Consider the following 21,940-nt stretch of genomic DNA (forward strand, 5'->3'; position numbering starts at 1 on the left):
GTGAACGAACATATGCCTATTGTTGATTTGCCCTTAGAGTTTATGCGCGCGTTCCGTGCCGGCGAAGGGAAAAAGGGCCGCCGCATGCTTGCTACTGCACTGTACTCCCCCCATGAGTACTAGTAGTACATGTCGAAAGAATAATCTGGCAAGGGCTCTTGACCAGGGCTTAAACCAATAAACTCATAAGAATCCAGCCTCGAAAAGCATCTTGAGCTCAGTATTTAGTCTGTGCCATTGAGTTGACAGGGCTCTGAGCCATTCAGAAACCACCGCTCTCCGATTTATGGTGCTAGGCTGGGTCCGACACTTCAAAATCGGGGGAGTAGGGTCATGAATGAAGGGTAGGATCCCAAGGGTGGCACGACCCAAAACACTGCAAAAGTCTATCGGTCAGTGCCACCCTTGAGATCGGTGGGATCCTCCCCTTTATTCACGATGGATAGGGGTCTAGGTACTCGTCAGGTGCTCTCAAAGTTACCGGGAAGTCGAATCCAAGGCTTCCGCTCGACTCCGCCTTCTTGTTTACGGCTAGTTGTACGTACTGTAATTCAACTATCGGTGTATCAGAACGGAGCAAGACCAGATTGATACATTTTCAAAGAGGAGGATCAGACACAGTAGCAGGCTTTATCTTGTACTTGGTTGTACTATATTACCCTCTCTACCATGACGGATAAAACCTACTCAATCCTATCTCGCTAGTATAATGTATTAAGCTTGCATGTTTTCTTTCCCTTACTCTCCGTTAAAATCATCTACGATTATCTAATCTTTATCCTTCAAATTCAAGATCTCGGATCACTATATAACCGTGCTGCTAAGCACCGTCACTCTGTCTTGGTGCGGACGGAGATTAGCCACATGGCTACAATTCTTCTTTCATCTTGGCCGCTTCCGTACAGACTTCTCGGCTTTATACGTAGAGAGAGTACACGTGTTTAGCCCATGATACTTTCCAATTCGTCTGATCATGCATGGTACAGGTGCAACGTTTTCTCCCTGCATATTCTTCTTTTCTATTCTTTCCACCTTCTGAACCTCAAGAGCCTGAGAGTCAGTGCGCTGCTTTTTATCAGTCGAGTAGTCGCTTGCTTCCTTACGTGATAAAAGGTCAGATCCAGTTCCCCCCCGCGGCTTACGTCCAGCTAGTAGAACGGCAGCTTTACATTCTGAATGGCGAACAGCTTTATCACCACTATTGCACGGATCGAATACCTATCCACTTACCTGCTCAAAAGGCCGACTCGGTTTACGATAGATTCTATGATGCCGAAAACCGCGCGCGCGTACCAACTCTGTTATACAAACCGATCTTTACAATTTAGATCTGATACGTTTTAACCCTCGCTCGCTTAGGTCGGCCTCCTATCATAATACAGGACTACTGAGTAGTACTCAAAACTACTACGTAGTAGTAGTATACACTGTAAACTCCGCGCCGGCGTCCTTAATAAAAAAACCTCCGAAACTCAAATCTTATATACTCCGATACAGCCGAAACGAAGTCTAATTTAATCTCGGGGACTGAGCTTTTGGGATCTTGGATTCCGATAGGACGGAGAGGGGACTGTTTTCTCCGATGTACATCGAAGATTCGACGCCTTTTCAAGTCGATACCGGCTAAATCGTCGGTTTCGCCTCCTGTTATATGGGCCCCACACCTCCAACAGCCCCCTACTGTACAGTAGTACATACTACGTATGTAAGTCGCAGATACTGGACGCTTACGTAATCTCAGCTTATGCTTGACCGTTAGTATTGCAATAACGTCTTAAGATGCTAAAAGTTGCTTGCATTTATAACTAGAATAATAAAGATCGAACGTTCTGGATCTGACTTTAGAAATTATTGATTGTAAGACGGCCCGTCATCCATACCTGCTTTTCACCGATTTCGCTCAATCAGGTGAGGTACAACCAAAAGTGAATTTCAGCCAGAAGATCATATATGATACAGTTTTGGACTTGATAATTGATATTTAAGCAGCCACCTCTTTCGAAGCCTCTTTTATATGATCAACGCTGTTCAGAATTACGACGGCATATCGAAACAACATTTATTTTCACTTATCGGATCTGAACGCATATAAGGACATTTTGAATATGTTTAAAAAAAAAACAAGTTGTAATGGAAATTCGAGCTTGATAATAGTCAGTGCGCTGATTTTTACCTGCGTGCTCTCGATAACAGTCAGGACAAGCAAGTGTCCCATCTTAAATAATATGCAAAATCGAGTTAAAAATCATTAAAGACTATAAAAAATCCCGGTTGGGACCGTAAATAACTTTATGGCGCAACAAGCTATAATAATCAAAGTTATATTTACGTATCCGCGTTACGATCTTCTATTAGATTATTAAGTATTAAATATGTATATCAAATATTATAATATCTATTGCGTAAGAAATTAGTTTTTTTGTAACAGTGAAAACTCGTAGCAAGCTTGCAGCTTATCGACTAATTAGCTTCGGAACATCAAAATATCAGCTAAGATTAATGCGATTTGCAGCTCGAATAAGTCAATAACGCAAGGAGTGATAATATGGAAAAATAGATGCACGAAGTATAGCAATCGAGGTCTATTTAATTATCGAAATTTTTGATATATATAATTATTGTTAAATGCAGCTGATATCGTAAAATATGACTTTTTTTCAATTGGAAATATGTGAAATGGGACACTTGCTTGTCCTGACTATTACCGAGAGCCCGCAGGTAAAAGTTCGCCGACTGACTATTAATTGATAATTCAATGACAAATGTTTGCAGAGCCTTTCTAACATGATCAAACTTTGTCCGGGACTATTACGCGATTCTAAGTATACCTATCCTAAATTCTATAAACGAAGCGTGGACGCAAAAAGCTATTTACTTCGTTCAATTTGTAATTTCATTCTTGCAATTTTTGATCATCATTGAAGAGTACATGCTCGTCGGATTACATCATACTGCGGCGTAAATTTTTAATTTTGTTTTTTTTTTTAAAAAACAAAGGAAAGAAAAAAGAGATATACAATCGCGAATCTCTTGAAGAAAAGATTATTAGTAATAACAAGTAATATTTATTCAAACCTTATAAAGTAGTAAAAGAAGGGCGATAGATCAACAGATTGCAAGTGGAGGGTCATATTGCGCGCTGCAACCAAGTACAAAGGTAACTAACTGGCATAGCGAGCGCAATTCCTTCTTACCTCCCTTTGTAAGAACCTATATAAGAACCTGTTCTTTCAAAGCGTCCGTTGCTTTTTTTAACGTGTTCGTTTTCTGAAGGCATCTTCAGACACTTCGGCTATCATACTAGCCTCGATTTATCTGATCGTGAACGCGCTCGATTAGAGCTTTTGTAAATGGACCCCGCTTTAAAGAATCGCCTACCCGATTATAATTCTATTCCTTTACCTATCGATCTAGAGTTGCTTGCAGCAGAAGCAAAAGCTGGAGGTACGCATGCAGCGCACACGATAAGTGAAAAAGAAGGGGTTTTTTTTTATTAGAGCTTAGTTTGGAATTGAATTTGGGTGCTGGTTCTACCACACTTTCTGAATTTAACAACACTACGAGTTTTGTATTAAAGATATATTATTTTACAGATCTAGATTCATGGATATACATGTACTGATATGGTCCAGGTCTTTTGGCTATCGAGCTGTTCAGCGCTTAGTCTAATAGCCGAAGCCTTTACTTTATAGGCTTAAGTGCTCTAGGAAAACAAACACTTCAAGAAAACGGATACTAAAAAAAAAAAAAAAAAAAAAAAAAAAAAAAAAACCCAGATCTTTATGAAGGTCTTTATGAAGGGGGGTAAAGAGGGGAAGGGCGGCCCAGGCGATTAGTAGAGGGTTATTGATAGTGTGGGACCTATGTAGAAGAACGCGAACCGACGATAAGTAGTATCAGGCTTCGGTGAAGAGCTCTCTGGTTTTAGCCCACAAAGGAGCAAATCATATGCTATTACGTCAAATGATCTTCTTTTAGTGGCCACCCCCGTACACCTACCGGTAGCCGCCTGGACGAACGCTTTTACTACGGTCCAGCACTAATCCTCGGTTACCTTTCATTTAATTCGAAGGAAATGGCCGACTTATTACATACAGACTTGCTGTAGCAAGTCGGCACCACCAAGGCGGGGACACTTGATCTTGCCTTTATAAATTCGATAGGTAGCAAAATCAATCACCTAGCATATCGATATTACTATAGGATGAAAAGATGCACCGTATTCATAATAATGATTGTGAATCAAGACAGTTTAATTTATATATAGTTGTTCTATTGTTTTGGTGGATTAAGGCCGTAAATATAGTATTTTTGATATTGGAGGTCCGTGTGCCGTCTTTGCGTAAGGTACCACGGTAGCTTCAAAAGTTTAGTTTCCACTTTAAACCCCCTGGTTTCCCTACCCTCGAGGGGTAATACTTACGCCTGGGACGTAGAATATATCAAAATTGCCGTGTAAATACTAAAATAAGCGAAGAATACGAAAATAGGACTTCTTTTTAAAAATAAATTTACGTTCCCATCAACTTTCATTCAGTAAAGACTTCCTTTGAGAATTTTATGAGATTAATTATTCTCTTACCAAGCTATCAGGTTTTTTTTTTAAAAAAAGAAATTTAAGTTGTGGTTATCAAGATGTTCAAGCAGAACGAATAAAATTTGATACTATATTTTCTTTACATCGCAATCTTTTAACTTGCAATGAATAGATGCATCTTTATATCTATGATGTAGTTTTGTATAGCAATCTTTCCTGAGCATATATATATATATATATATTTGTCATTATGTTTCTCTTAATAGTTATAGTTGAACAAGTGTTTTCATAAAAGTATTCAGCCTTGGTGAGTGTCCCACCTTGGTGAGAGACCTTGGTGGTGCCGACTTGCTACAGCAAGCCGGCCATGTCCTTCGAATTAATTTAAAAAAAACCGACGATGAGTTCTTTCGTCGAGTAATGGCTAGTACCTTTTAGTCTTCGACTTCAATCGACGGAAAGGTAGTAATGGGCCAGTGATGGACCAGTAATAGACAAGGAACGGATTTTGAATGAGACGAGTTCTAATGTACGATTGACGAGCCACTTTCTTTTGATTCTATTTCATTTCGGCTTTCCAACAATATTCCAACTCATATAATAAACGGTTTCCCTCGAGTAGTCGTACAGCTCTCTCTTTGTTTCCCAGCACTCAGCCCATAAATCTAACTGATTGCTGTTTACCACTTCAGTGGGAATGATCATTTGCAGCAATTCATTTCTATCTGGATCAAGTAAGGTGACAGGTAGGAAGCGCAATGTTTTTTCCGGGTCTAACTTTTTTGATCTGATGTATGACTTGACATCATGTTCATTTCCGGACCATAAGGGGATCACCTGGACCGACTTAATCCAATTAACTTGTTGGTAGTCTTCTGGGATCCATAATTTGCTTGCAGAATTGAACTTTTTTCTATCCGCTTCGATAACACAGTACCATTCGTCGGGAGCACCCGGCCAGCCAGCAGGTACGTTTACTATTGAGAATATTAGCTCCGCGTAACAAGTGATGATCTATACAGAGGTACAAAGGTTACATGTTACACTTTGTTCTGATCCACTACGGAAACTATGTATCGTTGCGTTTAGCAGTACGGAGCGAAGTCCGTAACGGTATTGCCTAATTAAGCAAACTAGTTTCCGTAATGAATCAAAACAGGGGAAATATGTAACCGCTTTACTCCCATGAGTATAAATCGACTTACCTATGTTAAAGCCAGGTCCAAATTGATTAAACAGCAGAGCCATGAGATCGAAATCCGTATCTCTATAAAGCTTATTGTTTTTATTAATGAAATCTGCTTCCGCCTATTATTCGCGTAATCAGTAAAAGCTTCCGCGATACTCCGTACGGATATAAGTTAAGTGAAACTTACTCTGGAAACTGTTCGGTAGCCAATAATTCTTCTATCGTCTTTTCCTTGAGCGTTACCAAAAAGAAAGCTCGAGGCCAGCAAGGTCGAGCAGATAGATTGCGATAGTCGCATTGTGTTTGTAGATAAGCGTTGTGATTGGTGCAGGGCAAGTGGGGGGAGGCGAAACCGCGGATTATCCGAAGTAGTCCTGAAGGCTTCACCGTACTCGAAAGTCTTTCGACAATGCGAGCTGATAACAGAGGAAAACTTTGGGGAGGAAGAGGAAGATGGATCGAACCCATGATAGGTGCAAGAAGAGATATTTATCTTCGTTATCATATCCATCTTACTAATAATAGCAACCGTATGGATTTCCACGTCGGCTATAAATAATATAATCGCGCGGCTGATATATATATATTTTTTAATCTTACATCGAAGATCATCCTTCAAGCTCGCTCTTCTCAACTCTTATTCCCAAATGTAAAGTCGAATTTAAGCTCAGCTAGCTATTCATAGTACTCTTGCAATCCTCTTTTCTGATTTGAAAAGATTAACGTGATCGTGCGCCAATAAGGCAAGTTGTTTCTGCCAAGGGGGAGAAAAAACACGTCTTCTAATGCGTAATATATCTGAGAAGGACAGGAAAGCAAACTGCAATCAATACATCAACTTATTTTGGCCGCTACTTATTCCTACTACTTGCAAAAGAGCCTCGACTTCTGAAACTATCGCTCAATTAGACGCGCAGCTTGCGTGCGACTACCGACGATATATTTGAAGATCTCGCTTCTCACGTAGACCAGATCCGATCTTCTACGCTTATCAAGAAAAGCTTCTTCCGTCCGAGGTTTAGCAATGTATTGAGTTTGGTTGAGTCGAAGACGCCAAGACTTTTGCCTAAGAAATGTGAAAGATCAAGGGCAAGGCAGGCCTGGCGATCAGCGCCCGTATTTGATAATGGGATTTGACGTAGTTTTTATAATATTAGATTGCAAAGTAACTATAATCTTATAAAACATATTTTTTCTAATTAAATCTTCATTTACGTACTTTGATAAAAGTCGATTTTTTTCGTATCTGGAAATACAATTAATGATATGCTATTATAGATGTTATCCAAAGCTGTAAGCTGAATATATTATCATATCGTTTTGTACGAGATTTTTTTTTTACCATTCGCACGCAAACTTTGACAACGCGCAATATCAAATACGCTTTTCGAAATGGTAGAGCATGGCTTCTTAATTTCTTTTAAATTTAATAGAAGTTAAAAGAACATAGAAGAACACAAAAATAAAACAGAGTTTGCATATGCACCAATGTAATGAAATATTTACAAAGAAAAACGGAATTCCTCTTTCGAATAATAAATCATTTAACGAATGACCACGGTACAGGCCTAAGTGTTACCCCTCGAGGGTGCCTCAAAAGTTTGGTTTCCACTTTAAAGCCCCTGGTTTCCCTACCCTCGAGGGGCAATACTTACGCCTGGGATACCTCGAGGGGTAATACTTACGCCTGGGACGTAGTATATCCCCCCCCCCGTCCTCCAGCACCCCAAGTCTGGCCAGAAACACCTTCCAAGTCCAACGCTCCGGCGCCGTGTCCGACGCAAACCCAATAGTAACATTCTCGCTCCTCCCATCGTCGACCCTGCCCCTTATCGCATCAGGCATCTGTACCCCACACCGATTGAGCTCGAACGTAGCGAAAGAAGCGCTGCTGAGATGGCGCAACGATGTGAATGCCTGCTGGCCAAGTCGCCGCCAGTCCGTACAGTAAGTGTATCTTGCGAAGTCAAAGAGAGAGTTAAAGAGAGAGAGAGAGGGAGGGAGTCCAACATTTGAACCATCGGATTTCCGAGGGTCGGGTGGGAATCGAGAACTTTACCAACAAATCTACGACTCGGGATATCGCCTCTACAGTAGCTTCCCGATCCTCCAGCACGCTCACGCTCACGCGCACGCGCAGGTGCCAGCCACGCGGGGGCCGGCTCCGCCTCTGGTTCCCCCGCTGTGGCTCTTCTCCGGTTGACACTGGCTATGCTTGTCTCTCTGATGATGTGGACCTCCGCTTTGCAGCTATCATCCATCACCAGGAAGGCGGTCGTGGTGCGAAGAAGAGCGGGCGCTGGTAGTAGGCGGCGTGACTCTGAAGTTGTCCTTTTAGAGATCTCAGATACGTTGTACGGTTGATTGATCTGCTGGGGGAAGTAAGCGGGCGAGACTGTGTCGGTCTGGAACGGGGGTAGCGTTTTTGCTGGTGGAGGATATTTCGTATATGAGGTGGTTCAAGGGGAGTGGGCAAGGACTCTCCAACTACTTTTTTTCTCTTTTTTTTTTTTTTTTTTTTTTTTTTTTTTTGGCTTAGTTTAATTCCTCGTAGCTGAAAGAAAGCAAAGCAAAGACAGCTCTGCATAGATTTGTTTTGCCGTCGTATGTTGCTACAGTGCTGCGAGACACATGTTCCATAAGGGCCATCCATCTTCTTTATATATATGTAGTACATACCCTACCGCGGTTCGCACATCTCGGATCTGCTCTCGAAAAGCAGCTTTTCCCTGATAGTGGTGCCATGTGAAAGATCAGACGTTGTTCCTCTGCTGGTGGTTTATCACGCCACTGAGATGCGAGTGCCATTTCGTCAGTCCACCCACTCACTCTTGCTTGCGTCCTTCTTTCCAAAAGCATGTCTTCTCTCGTCTCGGTAGGCATTTGACACGGTTTTAGTCAACAGCTCTTATATATATATATATATTAGCCTTCACTGCCTTCCGATTTCCAAAGTCTGAAAATCGCGAGGTTCGTGGCGTATAAGACAGAACAGCCCGGACGTCCGCCGTGCATGTACATGTACATATATGTAGGACACCCGCCCCGGGTGTCTCCTCCTCTTATATGTCAGCTTCGTAGCAGATCGTTGCCATCGCCTTTTCTTCTGCGGGTTTTGATGATCCAATGAGAGGCTTGGTTCCAGCGAGGAGGCAATACATGCGTACATATATGGCTGCCAGGTTTTGCAGCATGCGAGTCTCAGAAACAGCAGCCACTACTACGGCAAAAGCCCACTCCAACAAGCTTCAAGAACAATGGCATCTCTAGTAGAATTGGCAAATCGTGTCCAGATCGCAGCCGAAGACGTCTCGTCAGGCAAGACGAGGGATAATCTGGCGCTGCTGAGAGGGATTCGAAACTTGAACCGTGTTGCGGAATCGCCTACGGATCGATTGAGGCGGGTTCTTTATCAGGTATAGTCGCCCTTCTGAAAGTTCAAGACCGAGGTTGACGATGAGGGAAAGACGGTGCAAAATGCTGTCGTGCGTCTAGCTGTTGAGATTAAGTTGCCGCACTCTCTGGCTGCAGCGAAGGAAATGAGTGCCACGGAGCTCGCACTAGGATCCGAGGCGGATAGGGTGCTGGTCGGTATGTGATCCGCCGGATCGGCTTCTTGAGAAATATATCAATGACTTGGGGGGCTGGCCTCCAACTGCATGGGCTAATGGGCTACTGTGCAGTTCGATTGATGCGGGTCTTGGTTGCCATGGACATTGTTGATGAAGTGGGAGAAGAGCAATACAGGTCGAATGCAACAACCGAAGCCCTCGCTTCCCCTACATGGACCGGAGGCACCAGATTCCTGTAAGTCGACCAAATTCCCCGCAGGCAGTACGGGGTAGCCGTCCCCAATATCCAGATGTGCATGGACGGACCATGAACTTACCAATCCGGCGACTTAGGCACGACACGCTGGTCCCCAGCTTCGCCACACTCGTCGACTACTGGCACCAAGCCGGCTTCTGCCCGAATGAGGGCACGATCTTCGAGTTCGCCTTCAAGCAGGACTTCTGGACCTGGCATCGCGAACGGCCGTCTGCCCACAACGACTTCCTCGTCTACATGCGTGGCCGCAAAGACGGGAGCCCGCACTGGCTCGACTACTTCCCTGTCGCGTCCCAGATCGCTCATTTGAGCCCCGAACCGGATGCCGTGACGCTCGTCGATGTCGGGGGGAACCTGGGCCACGACGTGAAGCTCTTCCAGCAGCGGTGGCCCGACATCCCAGGCCGCTTGGTGCTGATGGACTTGCCGGAGGTGGTAGCCGGCAACACAAACGTCCTTGAGGGGATTGAGAAGGTGGCGTATGATTTCTTTCAACCGCAGACAATCATCGGTGAGCTTTCTTGTCCCTTTTCTCTTCTCTCTCCTCTTCCATCTCTCTCCTCTTCCATCTCTCTCCTCTTCCATCCCTGCCCTCCCTCTCTTCCTCCCCCAAGCTAAAAGAAGAAAAATCATCGCCAACCAAGGCGCCAAATTCTACCTCTTCCGCGCCATCTGCCACGACTGGCCCGACAGAGACTGCATCACCTTCCTCCGCAACACCGTGGCGGCCATGACGCCCGGCTACTCGCACCTCCTGATCAACGAGCAGGTCCTCCCCAACACCGGTGCGGACCTGCACCCGGCGCTGCTGGACATAACCATGATAGCCTACTTCCGCGCCATGGAGCGCACCGAGCGGCAGTGGCGCTCGCTGCTCGCGGCCGTGGGCGACGTCGCCATCGTCGCCATCTGGAGGCTCAAGCACGCTGGCGGGGGCACCGAGGCGGTCATTGATTGCGTGCGGAGGTGAGAATGTGCGTATGTGTGAGTGTGTGAGTGTGTGAGTGTGTATATCCTCTCGGCTGTAGAAATACCACGTGATACAATCAAACCACAACAAGGAAGGAATCTGGGAATCTGGGAATCTGCATTCGTGTCTGTCTGTCTGTCTGTCGGCTCCACGAACTTTCGTGTGTCTCCTCAACTCATATCCCTCCCCCCTTTAACTATACGCCCAGCCCAGCCCAGCCCAGCCCAGCCCAGCCCAGTACATAGGTATCTACCCACCAGTATCTCCCCCTCGACAAAACCAACCAAACAAACAAACAAACCAAAACAAGCTAAATAAGCGAGCTAAGCTAAGCAAGCCGAGAATGATCCGCCAAGAGAGAAAGCAGCTGGCAATAGGTACCTACCTATTTACTTACTTACTTACTTACCTTAATCTTATCTTATCCTCTCTTCTCCTCTCCTCTCTTCTCCTCTCCTCTCTTCTCCTCTCCTCTCCCCTCCTCTCCTATCCCCTCCTCTCCTCTCCTATCCTCTCCTAACCTATCCTCTATCTAAATAATACTTCCATCCCATCCCATCCTATCCCATCTCATCTCATCCTATTACACATACTCACCTATCCACCTACATACTCACCTACTCACACACCCACACACCCACTCACAATACCCACCACCCTCGAATCCCCACCCCGAAAAAAAAAAAAAAAAAAGATTCATCATCATCATCATCATCATCATCATCATCATCGTCGTCATCTTTCCATTTCCATTTTTCATTATTTTACCTCTCCCCTCCTCCGTATTACTTGGTATTACTTCCTATGGATTACCTCATCTACCCCGATTTATTTCCATCTTCATCTACGCTGCAGCCTCATCTACGCCGCAGCCGGCAAGGAAGGGATGCTCCGGTCATAGCAGCCAGCCCAGCCCCCTTCGGCCCTTCGGGGCTTTCGAAGAGAGAGGTGAAAAAAAAAAAAAAAAAAAAGGACGCCCCCGCCCCCAACTCCGAGGATAAACATTAACAGTAAACTGTGCCACACCGTGCCCATATGTACCTCGTGTGCATGTCCGTATGCCCTTCATATGTATTCCCTTAACCTGTCAAGCCTGAACGCCTCGCCATGCCATGCCATAACCATGAAAAGAACATCAACCTCACACCGCCCTCCGTTCGCCATTCCGCGCCCTCAAAAACTCCAGCCCGGCTCCTCCGCAAGACTATCGGTTCTTGCCTAGACTCTGAAGGTTGACCAGCTCGGAATATCTCGCGCCCTTACTCATGAGTTCATTATGCGTGCCGGACTCAACAACAACCCCCTGATCAAAAACGTAAATCACGTCCGCCTTCTGGATCGTGGACAAGCGATGCGCAACCGCAATCGTCGTGCGTCCCTTCGCCGCCTTGTCCAGCGCCGCCTGTACCACGTGCTCGCTCTCGGAATCCAACGCGGATGTGGCCTCGTCCAATAACAGAATAGAAGGATTTCTCAGTAGTGCGCGGGCGATCGCAATGCGCTGCTTCTGCCCCCCGGAAAGCATGGAGCCTTTAGAGCCAACAACGGTCGAAAAGCCATCGGGCAGCGACATGATGAAATCGTAGATGTTGGCCTCGCGACATGCGAACTCGATCGCCGCATCGGGGACATCGCCTTCGGCTTTATCAGCACCCAGAAGTATGTTCTCCCGAATCGTGCCCTGGTAGACCGTGGGCTCCTGCGAGACGAGTGCGATGTAGGAGCGGTAGTCGTTGATGTTCAGCGACGAGATCTCCTTGCCGTCGACGTAGATGCCACCGACCAGGGGGTCGTAGAAGCGCTCGAGGAGTTGGATTGTCGTGGATTTGCCGCAGCCAGAGGCCCCGACAAGAGCCACGTATTGCCCCGGAGCGACGGTGAGGTTGAGGCCGCGGAGAACGGGCTGATCGGGGCGGGTTGGGTAGCGGAAGTGGACGTCGCGGAATTCAATGTTGCCTTCGCAGGATGCGAGGCGGGTGCCATCTTCGGACCATGGGTCGATGGTGGGTTTGCGATCGAAGAGGTTCTTCAGTTCTTGTGCTGCTTGCTTGGCCTTGCCCATATCCGCTAGGTAATGTCAGATGCGAGAGTCAGAAAAAGGAAACGAGTACTTACGTGCGAACGAGAAGATGGTACCGGCGGACTGCGCACCAAAGATGATGGACGAGAAGCAGACGAAGAACTGGAATAGGCTGTATTCGCGATCGGCAATCAGTTGACCCCCATACCAGAATCCGAGCGCAACACAGGCGAACATGAGCGACTGAGAGGCCGCGTACAGCGTCGAAGATTTCAGAATCGAGTTCAGACTCTTCTTGGACTGCGCATTGATAGATTCCACGTAGATCTTGAGCACGTCCTCTTCTCTGGTGAGAGAAGCCAGGGTACGGATGGCAGTGCACGCCTCACAGGCGAAACTTGCACTCTTCTCGTATGCCTTCTTGGCTCTGCGCTGGAACTGAGCCAGCATCCAGAAACGGAAGAAACCGCAGCCGAGCAAGACGGGAATCGTAGATGTGCAGACCAGGGCGAGTTTCCAGCCGATGGCCGTACTGACCGCGATAGCCGCCACTAACGTGGTGATCACGGTGAGGAGCGTGCCGAGGGTGACGCCGGACAGACCGGCCACGTGGGTGGTCTCTGTGCTAAGAAACGAGGTCAGAGCTCCCGCAGTATTCTCCTCCTGGTCAAAGAAAGCGATGTCCTGACGCAGCATAGTACGGAAAGCCCGGTCGCGCACACGATGGATGAGTCTCTCGGAACAGTACGCGAAGGCGACACCTTGTCCACAGAATGCAATGAACTGCACAATGGCAAGCATCAGATACATGAGTGACCAGAAATCGACATCGTCGCGGAGGGTCCGACGAGCTCCGGGGATGGTCTCGCCCGTGGCTGGGTTGGTAAGAGGGATGGACAGAGAAATGATTTGCTTGGCAAAGAACACGGCTTGGACAGGGTTCCCTCCACCGCAGATAATCGAGAAGGCGAGCCCGGTGAGCATGAGTCCAATTTCGGTCTTATTGAACGAAGCGATGAGCATGATCAGAGTCCAGAGAGAGTCCTGCTGAGCGCCGGGGGTGTTGCGGCCCTGTAGTGCCAAGGATGACAGAGAGTTGCCGGTGGCAGAACGATTGAGCTTATCGCCGATGTTCTTGTCATCAGGATCCTCCTCGTATGCCAGGCTCGTGTTGGATTTTTGATGCACCAGCTTCTGTTCATGTGCCAGGATCTTGTGGGACTTTTCGCGCATGAGCGCATCGTCATATTGGTCCAGCTCGGCCTGTTCTTGCGGTGACATCTCCTGCGTGGCCGCGATCTTCTGTGCTTCCACCAGGTTGAAGTAAGCCCCTCGTTTCAACAACAGCTCATCGTGGGTTCCCTGCTCTACGATGCGGCCTTCCGTCATCACCACGATATTGTCGGCGTCCTTGATCGTCGAGAGACGATGGGCGATGGTGATGGTTGTACGTCCCGCAGCCGCAACTTCGAGGGCGGCCTGCACAACACCTTCAGACTTCGAGTCAAGGGCGGATGTACTTTCATCGAGAAGAAGAATCTTGGGATCGCTCACCATCGCTCGGGCAATGGCGATACGTTGCTTCTGGCCTCCAGACAACAAGAAACCTCGCTCTCCGACGTTCGTCTCGTAGCCCTCCGGAAGTCCGGTGATGAAGTCGTGAGCGTTAGCCATCTTGGCGGCCTCGAAGATGAGTTCCTTGCGGCGCTCCTCGCTCTCGTGTTCGTACTTGGTGCCGATCAATCCGTGCGCGATATTCCCGAAGATGGTGGTGCCGAAGAGCGTGGGTTCCTGGCTGACCAGGGAGATCTGCTGGCGTAACCAGCGGAGATTCAACGTGCTCACGTCGTGTCCATCCAGGAGGACTTGTCCGCCGACGGGATCGTAGAACCGCTCGACCAGCCCCACGATCGTGCTCTTTCCCGATCCGGAAGCCCCGACCAGAGCGGTCTTCTTCCCCGCTGGGATGAGGAGACTGACATCGCTCATGACCGTCACTTCCGGTCGCGATGGATAGATGTGCTTGATGTGGCGCAGCTCGATCGTCCCGTCCACGTGGTCGAGAATCGTGCCTTCGCTCGTAGTCGGGTCCAGTGGCGACTTGCGATCGATCGTGTTGAAGATCTTTGCGGCAGCTGAAATGGCCGTGGTGAACGCCTGGGCATTGGGAGCCACATTTCCGAGAGAGAAGGCACCGATCATGATCGACATCAAGATGGTCAGAATCTGCGAGAGACCAATCTCCCCTTTGACCAAGAACCTGCTTCCCATCCAGAAGGCCAATCCGTAGTTGAGGTAGATGACCAGGAACATGCCCGCGACCATAATCGCAAGCGTTCTCTTGACCTTGGAGCCATACTTCTCCGCGTTCGCCAGGTGGTTGTCGTATTGGCGCGCGAGCTTATCCTGGGTGCCGAACGCAATGGCATTCCGAACGGAAGAAATGACTTCTTCAGCGATCGTCCCTCCGGAGGCATACGAAGCCAGAGATTGCTTGCTGTACTTGATGATGAAATTGGACCCCGCGCCCATGACAGCGACAATGGCAAAGACGGTCGAAGTCAAGATCAGAGTCAGTTTCCAGGACTTGATGAACCCAATCACGAAGGCCGTGATAAAAGTAGCCAGCGCATTCAGCGTCAGGCCCACCTTTTCCGAGATGCCATCCTGCACCAAGTTGGTATCTGCCGTGATCCGGGTCGTAATCTCTCCGGAGCCCAGCTTGTCGAAGAAGGCAATGTTCTGCCTCATGCACGCCTCCAGGTAATGCGATCGGATCTTCCCGCTGATATGCTCCCCGGTATAGATGAAGCCCACGGTCGAGATGTAGATGGTGACGAATTCCGCAATGCCAATGTAGACGAAGTAGAGCACATTGTGGGTAATCAAGTGATCGAACTCGGCTCTCGTCATGGTGCCCGCGAAATATGAATTAAACTCGGCCGCAAGATTTCCAAACACCACCGTCATCAAGGGCAAGGCTGCCCCTGCGGCCACCGAGCAGATAGCGCTGACGATCATGATCAAGATGTCATTGCGTGTCGAGTACCGGTAGAGAGTCTTCCAACTTGCTGTGACGACGGGGATATCGATCTGCCGCTTGAGGATCTCTGCCTCGGCGGGCGGGAGGTGGGCAAAGACGTCTTCGTCTTTGACCGTGACTTTGGCGTTGGAGTCGAGTTTTGCGAGGGGGTTCGAGGAGAGCTTTCTTGCTTGGCCTTCAGCGAGGTGTTTGGTAGTGTTGGAGTCGCGGCCGTCAGAGGAATGGCCCCGACTCGATGCTTGATGCGATTCGGCCTGGGTCTTCTCTGGATCGCCAGCCATCGTCGGCGGCTTGCGGGATCGCGGTGGTCTGGGGTTGTGTTGTATTCAGGTCGGTCGGGAGGGAGGTCGGGAGGGAGGTCGGGGAGGAAGGGAGGGGAGGTCGATGCGTGTCGGTGATGAGGTGCGAGCAGGACTGAGGAGAAGGTGAAAGGTAGGATTCGGAGGTAGGAGGGGTGGTGGTAGTATTGTGTTGTGTAGTGTTTATTAGGCGTCGACGTATTGACTCTCTCCGCCAAGATTGAATTAATTAATTACAAAGAAAGAAAGAGAGATCTTGCTCGTGACCTGGGGAAGAAAGTGGTTTGGTTGACGGGGAGGTGGCGGGGCTGTACAGAACATGTAGTCGAAGGTGAAGTCGCCGTCGCCATGTCCCGTCGCAAGTTGTCAAACCCCGGCCGTTCGGGGGGGCGAAGAGAGTGGAGTAGATCGAAAGCACGGAAGCTAGATAAGCCGTGCCGAGCCCTGCTATTGTATGCTTATTTTTCTACTGTAGAACCGGGATCGGATTCGGATTCTGAGTCGGATTCGGATTCGGATTCTGACCTGGACTTGGATTCATGATCCATCTCTCTGCTCGTTGGCTTTCGCTGGCAAGATGCTAGCCAATTGATGTAAGGCCATGGGAATGAATGACAGCTGCATTCTCCCGAGCCAGTGGACATCTATCTCGGCCTATTTCATTGACTCTTTTGTCCTACATGATGTCGGTACTCAATTTCAAGGTTCCCCGTGACGATGACTTATTATCATGAAGCCCCTGCTGGAATCACGTGTCTCCGATCAATTCGGTGTGATGGAGTTCCAACCTGCTCAGGACTTGCCCTTTACTTGCACTCTACTTACGCTGTCCTCACACTGTGCTTACAACTACTGTACGTACCTAGTACAATCCCCTCGCTTCCAGAAGACAAGCCTGCCCCACTCCTCCCACTACCCCTTTCCATACCCCTGTTACCGCCACCACCAAGATTCGTAGAGACTGGCCACGCCCCAATCTCTCTCCCTCCCATTGGCCAGCCAGCTAGTGGATCGGGAGGTCGGTGCTTTTAGTTTCCGCCATCCCGGGTATTGTGCACATGGTTGTACGACTTTTATGCATGGGTAGTACTGTATGTAGTATTTACTTATACTCCGTATGCATACATATTATTCCCGTATATGCCACCTCGGTAGGCCACCTCGGTAGGCCACCTCGGTAGGCCACCTTATGCCACTTCCGCATACCGCCACCGGACCCTACTCCGTACTTACGTCTACCGGCCTACCTACCGTTGAGTAAAGTACGTAGTATACGGAGCGCACGCGCTGCATGCTGGCTGACGTAGCTACCGACGTGGCCAAGAAGGGCACCGTCGCCATACTTTCTTCTTATCGGAGCGAGCGGGTCGTCAGGGTTCAAGCCCAAGCGCGCAGCTCAGGCCAGGCCAGGCCGAGCCGAGGTACGGGTAACGGGTAACGGGTAACGGGAAAGTGGAAACTGAGAAAGAATACCGGTACTTACCCAAGAAGTGAGTCAGCGAACCGAGAGAGAGCACTGGGGTATCTCATCGTCAATCTTCTCTCCTCTCTTCTTACGTCTCTGAAGAAAGACGAAAGATGGCAAACTTTGACTCTGAACTGGCGGTACGTGGCGGGCCGTGGCGGGACGCGAGGACATGCTGGTGAGAGTGGGCGGCTATGTAAACGTGATGCAACACGCAGGGGGCGCGTATGTGTTGTACAGTACCAAGTGCGCACAGGGGCCGGTGACGCGCACGCATTGTGGTTGTGGACGTGGAGCTGTCCGGTAGTGGGAGATACAGATGAATAGAGAGACGACTGGATGGATGCAAGGAGTGATGCAAATAGCAAGCCATGGAACAGAGAAAGGGAAAAGGTGTCTGTCTAAGGTATACTTCTATCCGTCGTCCGCGACGAATTACCATTGCAAGCTCAGATGGCTCCTTTCTACGCGTCTCCCTTCGAAAGCCGTGCCTCGGCTGAAGGATCCGCGGCTCATGGTGGAATGGATGAAATATATCCGAAACTCCCGTCATGCACGTCAACCCGCGGCCTTATCAAGACAGTACAGTACAGTACTGTACTGTACTCTGTCAGTAATTGATCCGTACGATTGCCTCTTGTTAGCCCCTATTTTTATCGTCTCACAGCTCCGCCTAACGAACGGGCCGATGAGCTTGGTGGACCCCTTTCTTGACCATCCCGGACCGTACCGTTACAATAATAGTCAGTGCGCCTGCCCAGTAAGTTGTAACCTGCGCCGGCTCTCCGTGACCAAAAGTGGAAAGCAAGTGTCCCCATCTCAAAGTACTACTAAGAAAGCTATCAACCGCGCTTTAGAATGATTTCGTTTATAAAAAATTAATACTTAGTAGTAGTGCTGTCGTAGTACGTAGTACTACTACATCTAACGCCATAGCGCCGATCCGTGCATCTGGATTTCATTACCTACTACGTAAGTTACCTAGCCCCCTTCCCTTGTTGAGTGATTCAAGTCACAAATCTCTCCGACGATGGTGTTTGTGAACTTTTTATTTTCTTTTGCATCGAAGAAGCGGTATTTATTTCATGATATCTATCTTCTTCTCTCAGGCTAGAGAAAGAGAGATCTCAATTACACTCATTTTTCCGTGCCGCTTTGAATATTACAGCTCGATTCGTTAACTGCTACGTCCCAGGCGTAATTGTTACCCCTGGAGGCCCCGGAGGGTAGGGTAACCAGGGGCTTGGAAGGTGGAAACTAAACTTTGGAGGCCCCCTCAGGGGGGTAACAGTTACGCCTGTACCGTGCTACGTCGTATCTTATTTTGAGTTACAGACAGGTTCAAAGAAGTTGACGTTCTTGAACTCTCGCTTAAAAGTCCGAGTTTTCCTTTCTCGGAATCTGGTTTGTACGTAATAAATATTATTATGATAATAGGGGTAGATACTATTTCTCATCGGCTTCGTAGAGCCCGACTCTACCAATTCGTACGTGGCTTAGTGGTTATGATAGCTTTTTTCGTTGTGGACCTATCTCCAAGGTAAATCGCGATTCTCGAGTATTTTCGATAGAAAATCCAAAACAACGAACCTTTTCTCTTCCCGATTTGCAACTTGAATAACTCGGTAACGAGAGGAGCCTTACTATTGACAATTGAATTCCTCAATCGGTAGAATTGAACTCTGTCCAAGTTTCCGAACTTTAGTATTATAGCTCTATTTGTTATTGCATTATTTCCGTTGAACTACTACGTAAATTGGAGTGGGACGCTTACTTCCACTGAGAGCCCGCAGGTTATAAGGCGGCGCACTGACTGCTAGGCAGGTGGCTGAAATCCAATTCAAGCATGATCAAGCAATGGATCCCAGTGGCTCATTGGCAGACCAAGCACGGCCACAATCGCAACTGGAATGCAGTACGGAGGGATACCGGTAATGCAAAGATGGGAGGGATGCCACAATTTGCCAATCATTCATTTATTCATTCGTTCATGGTTCATGGCGACGTGCGATGGGCTCGCCCTCGGCTTTTTCCGCTCACTCCTCATCATCGCGGCAACGTACCTGGGTTGATTAAACGCCATACTGGGAATCCAGCACCAGCACCAGCACCAGCACCATGAGATGCTCCATCGCCCTTCTCGCGACCCTCCCCGCGGCCGCGAGAGCCCTGTCCTTCAACGCCTACGATCTGGGCTTCTATGGCGTCTATCCCACCCAGAACCACATCTCTCTCGGCCAGCGATCGCCGTGGGTGCGGATAACGCAGTGGGATCCCCAGTGCGAGGATGACGGCGCCCTCATCCTGCTGAGTCTGCGCGGCCACCACGTCCCGAATCCGGGCGGGGCCATTCTCGATCCGCGGGGGGGCTTGGTCTGGTCCGAGACGCGGTACGGGCAGGCTCTGAACCTGCAGGTGCAGAGGTATAAGGGGGAGGATTTCCTGACCTTCTGGTCCGGGACGAGCGGGGGTCCCTGGGGAAATGGCTCCTACATCATGCTCGATTCCTCCTACGAACTCGCACATACCGTGACTTCGGTCGGTATCGATGCCGGCGGGGATCTCCACGAGTTTGCGATCACCGAAAACGGGACGGCGCTGTTCACCATATACCAGGATACCCTCCTGGATTGCTCGGACGCCGGCCTGAAGCAGGAATGCTGGATCAACGATTGTCTGTTCCAGGAGGTCGACATCGAGACTGGCCGGTTGCTCTTCCAGTGGCGAGCCTCCGATCATGTACCCTTGAGCCATTCGTATAGTGGGAGGGGGAAGAAGGGGCTGTCGAAGAAGAAGTCTTGGGATTACTTCCACATCAACAGCATCGACAAGGACGACTTGGGCAACTACCTCGTATCTGCGAGACATACGCACGCTCTCTACTATATCAGCTCGACCGGCCATATTCTCTGGAGTCTGGGTGGCAGACACAGCGACTTTACAGATCTATCGGGGGGGGATGCATCAAACTTCAAGTGGCAGCACCACGCACGATGGCACGGTAACAACTCGATCTCCCTGATGGACAACCACGGCAACAACGTTTTTCACGACCGGTCCGAACACAGCCGCGGGATGACCGTTCGGCTCGATTTTGACCAGATGTCCGTGACTCTCTTGCAAACCTACGTGCACCCCAACAAGCACCTAGCCATTTCCCAAGGGTCTGTTCAAATCCTCCCGGAATCCGGGAACGTAATGGTAGGCTGGGGCAACGCTCCCGCCTACACCGAATTCGCACCTTCGGGCGAGATCCTGTGCCACAGTCATTTTGGCGCATCTCTCTTCTACTCCATCCTTGATCTTGGCTGGGTGAAGTCCTACCGCACCCTCAAGAGCAAATGGGTTGGGAGGCCGAAGGAGCCACCCGCCATCACAGCTTTTGCCGGGCAGGTCTTCACAAGCTGGAATGGTGCGACGGAAGTCGCGAGATGGAGGCTCGAAAGTGCGGAATCGGCAGAAGCAACCGACAGCGATTTTGCCATCGTCGAAGAAGTTCAGAAGGAGGCCTTTGAGACGGTGTTTTCGAGGGACAGTTGGGAGCGCAGGTTTGTCAGAGTTGCGGCTTTGGATGCTGCGGGTGAGGTCCTGGGGTACAGTGCTGTGGTTGACCGCGCGATCTCGGAACCGGTCAGCCCCACTCTGGTGTTTGTTAACTGTGGGTGAGCTGACATTGTTGCAGATATCGACGCCGCTGACCCCGATATTATTTGGCGTGTTAGGTGTTGCGGTCACTCTGTTCCTTGCTTGGAAATACAAGGGGGTGCTGTGTAAGCAGTCAGCTAGGATATTCCCGTGTATTCAGCCACCCAAGAGCTCGCAGCACTATGAGATGCTGAACTCCCATGGTCGCGATGATGATGCCGTCTGATCCGGTGTTCGAACTTGGTCGCATCAACGCCACGCTCTTGCTTGAGTTAATGACGAGGGCAATGAGATGTCGAGCACCAGCTCTGCGACGCGTGACTGACTGGATAGGTTTATACGATGCAGCAAATAGACAGATACACCACGCCGGAAATGAAATGGCAATGCACAAAATTCCGACCCAAAAGCCCCGGGGTGCGCCCTTTTCGAGCGTCCTACCAGCATCTCTGAGGAAACAAACAGATGTGTCGTTCTCGGCAGATGGCAACAGATCTAAGCGAGTTGGGGGGGGGGGGGGGGGGGTATCCAGACCTTCTATGCATAGGGCATAGGTCCATCCTTGTACCGCGGGCAGCTGAGAAGCGAAGCGTTTTAAAGCGTCGTTGTCCTCTCCTCTCTCTCTACTTGGGCGTGGGCTTGCTTGCCTCCTTTAACTCTCTGTGGTGGCGATTCGCTGGCATATATATATATATATACATACACATACACACACATATATATATATATATATATACATCCATCTATCCCTTTCGCTTCGCACTTTTAAAAATCCGCGCCCTGCATCCCTTTGCTTTCCTTTCCTTTCCCCCTTTTTTTTGTGTGTGTGTTTCGTTTTTTGTTTTTTTTTGGGGAGGGGGGGATCGACACCGCGATCTCATATCGCACACACCCGCTCTTTCTCGCGAACTGAACTGAAGTCTGAGCTGCAGAAGGTTACTTAC

At 48.9% G+C, this 21,940-nt stretch overlaps 3 protein-coding genes across 3 annotated transcripts; 2 read left to right on the forward strand and 1 right to left on the reverse strand.

The window, feature by feature from the left end:
- Positions 1-8,983: 8,983 nt before the first annotated feature.
- Positions 8,984-10,524, forward strand: L3040_007074 (uncharacterized protein; the record flags this gene model as incomplete). Its single annotated transcript, XM_007296580.1, has 5 exons — positions 8,984-9,142; positions 9,194-9,317; positions 9,410-9,533; positions 9,632-10,065; positions 10,199-10,524. 5 exons carry the CDS (start codon positions 8,984-8,986, stop codon positions 10,522-10,524), a joined length of 1,167 nt encoding a protein of 388 aa, XP_007296642.1.
- A 1,204-nt stretch (positions 10,525-11,728) lies between these two features.
- L3040_007075 (uncharacterized protein) lies at positions 11,729-15,868 on the reverse strand (the record flags this gene model as incomplete). The annotated part of the gene is made up of 2 exons (XM_007296581.2): positions 11,729-12,591; positions 12,640-15,868. 2 exons carry the CDS (start codon positions 15,866-15,868, stop codon positions 11,729-11,731), a joined length of 4,092 nt encoding a protein of 1,363 aa, XP_007296643.2.
- Positions 15,869-19,469: 3,601 nt separating this feature from the next.
- Positions 19,470-21,222, forward strand: L3040_007076 (uncharacterized protein; the record flags this gene model as incomplete). The annotated part of the gene is made up of 2 exons (XM_007296582.2): positions 19,470-20,981; positions 21,034-21,222. 2 exons carry the CDS (start codon positions 19,470-19,472, stop codon positions 21,220-21,222), a joined length of 1,701 nt encoding a protein of 566 aa, XP_007296644.2.
- Positions 21,223-21,940: the final 718 nt, after the last annotated feature.

The sequence above is a fragment of the Drepanopeziza brunnea genome, assembly GCF_022702325.1.
Source record: "Drepanopeziza brunnea f. sp. 'multigermtubi' strain 214-2 chromosome Unknown ctg12, whole genome shotgun sequence".
Taxonomy (NCBI): domain Eukaryota; kingdom Fungi; phylum Ascomycota; class Leotiomycetes; order Helotiales; family Drepanopezizaceae; genus Drepanopeziza; species Drepanopeziza brunnea.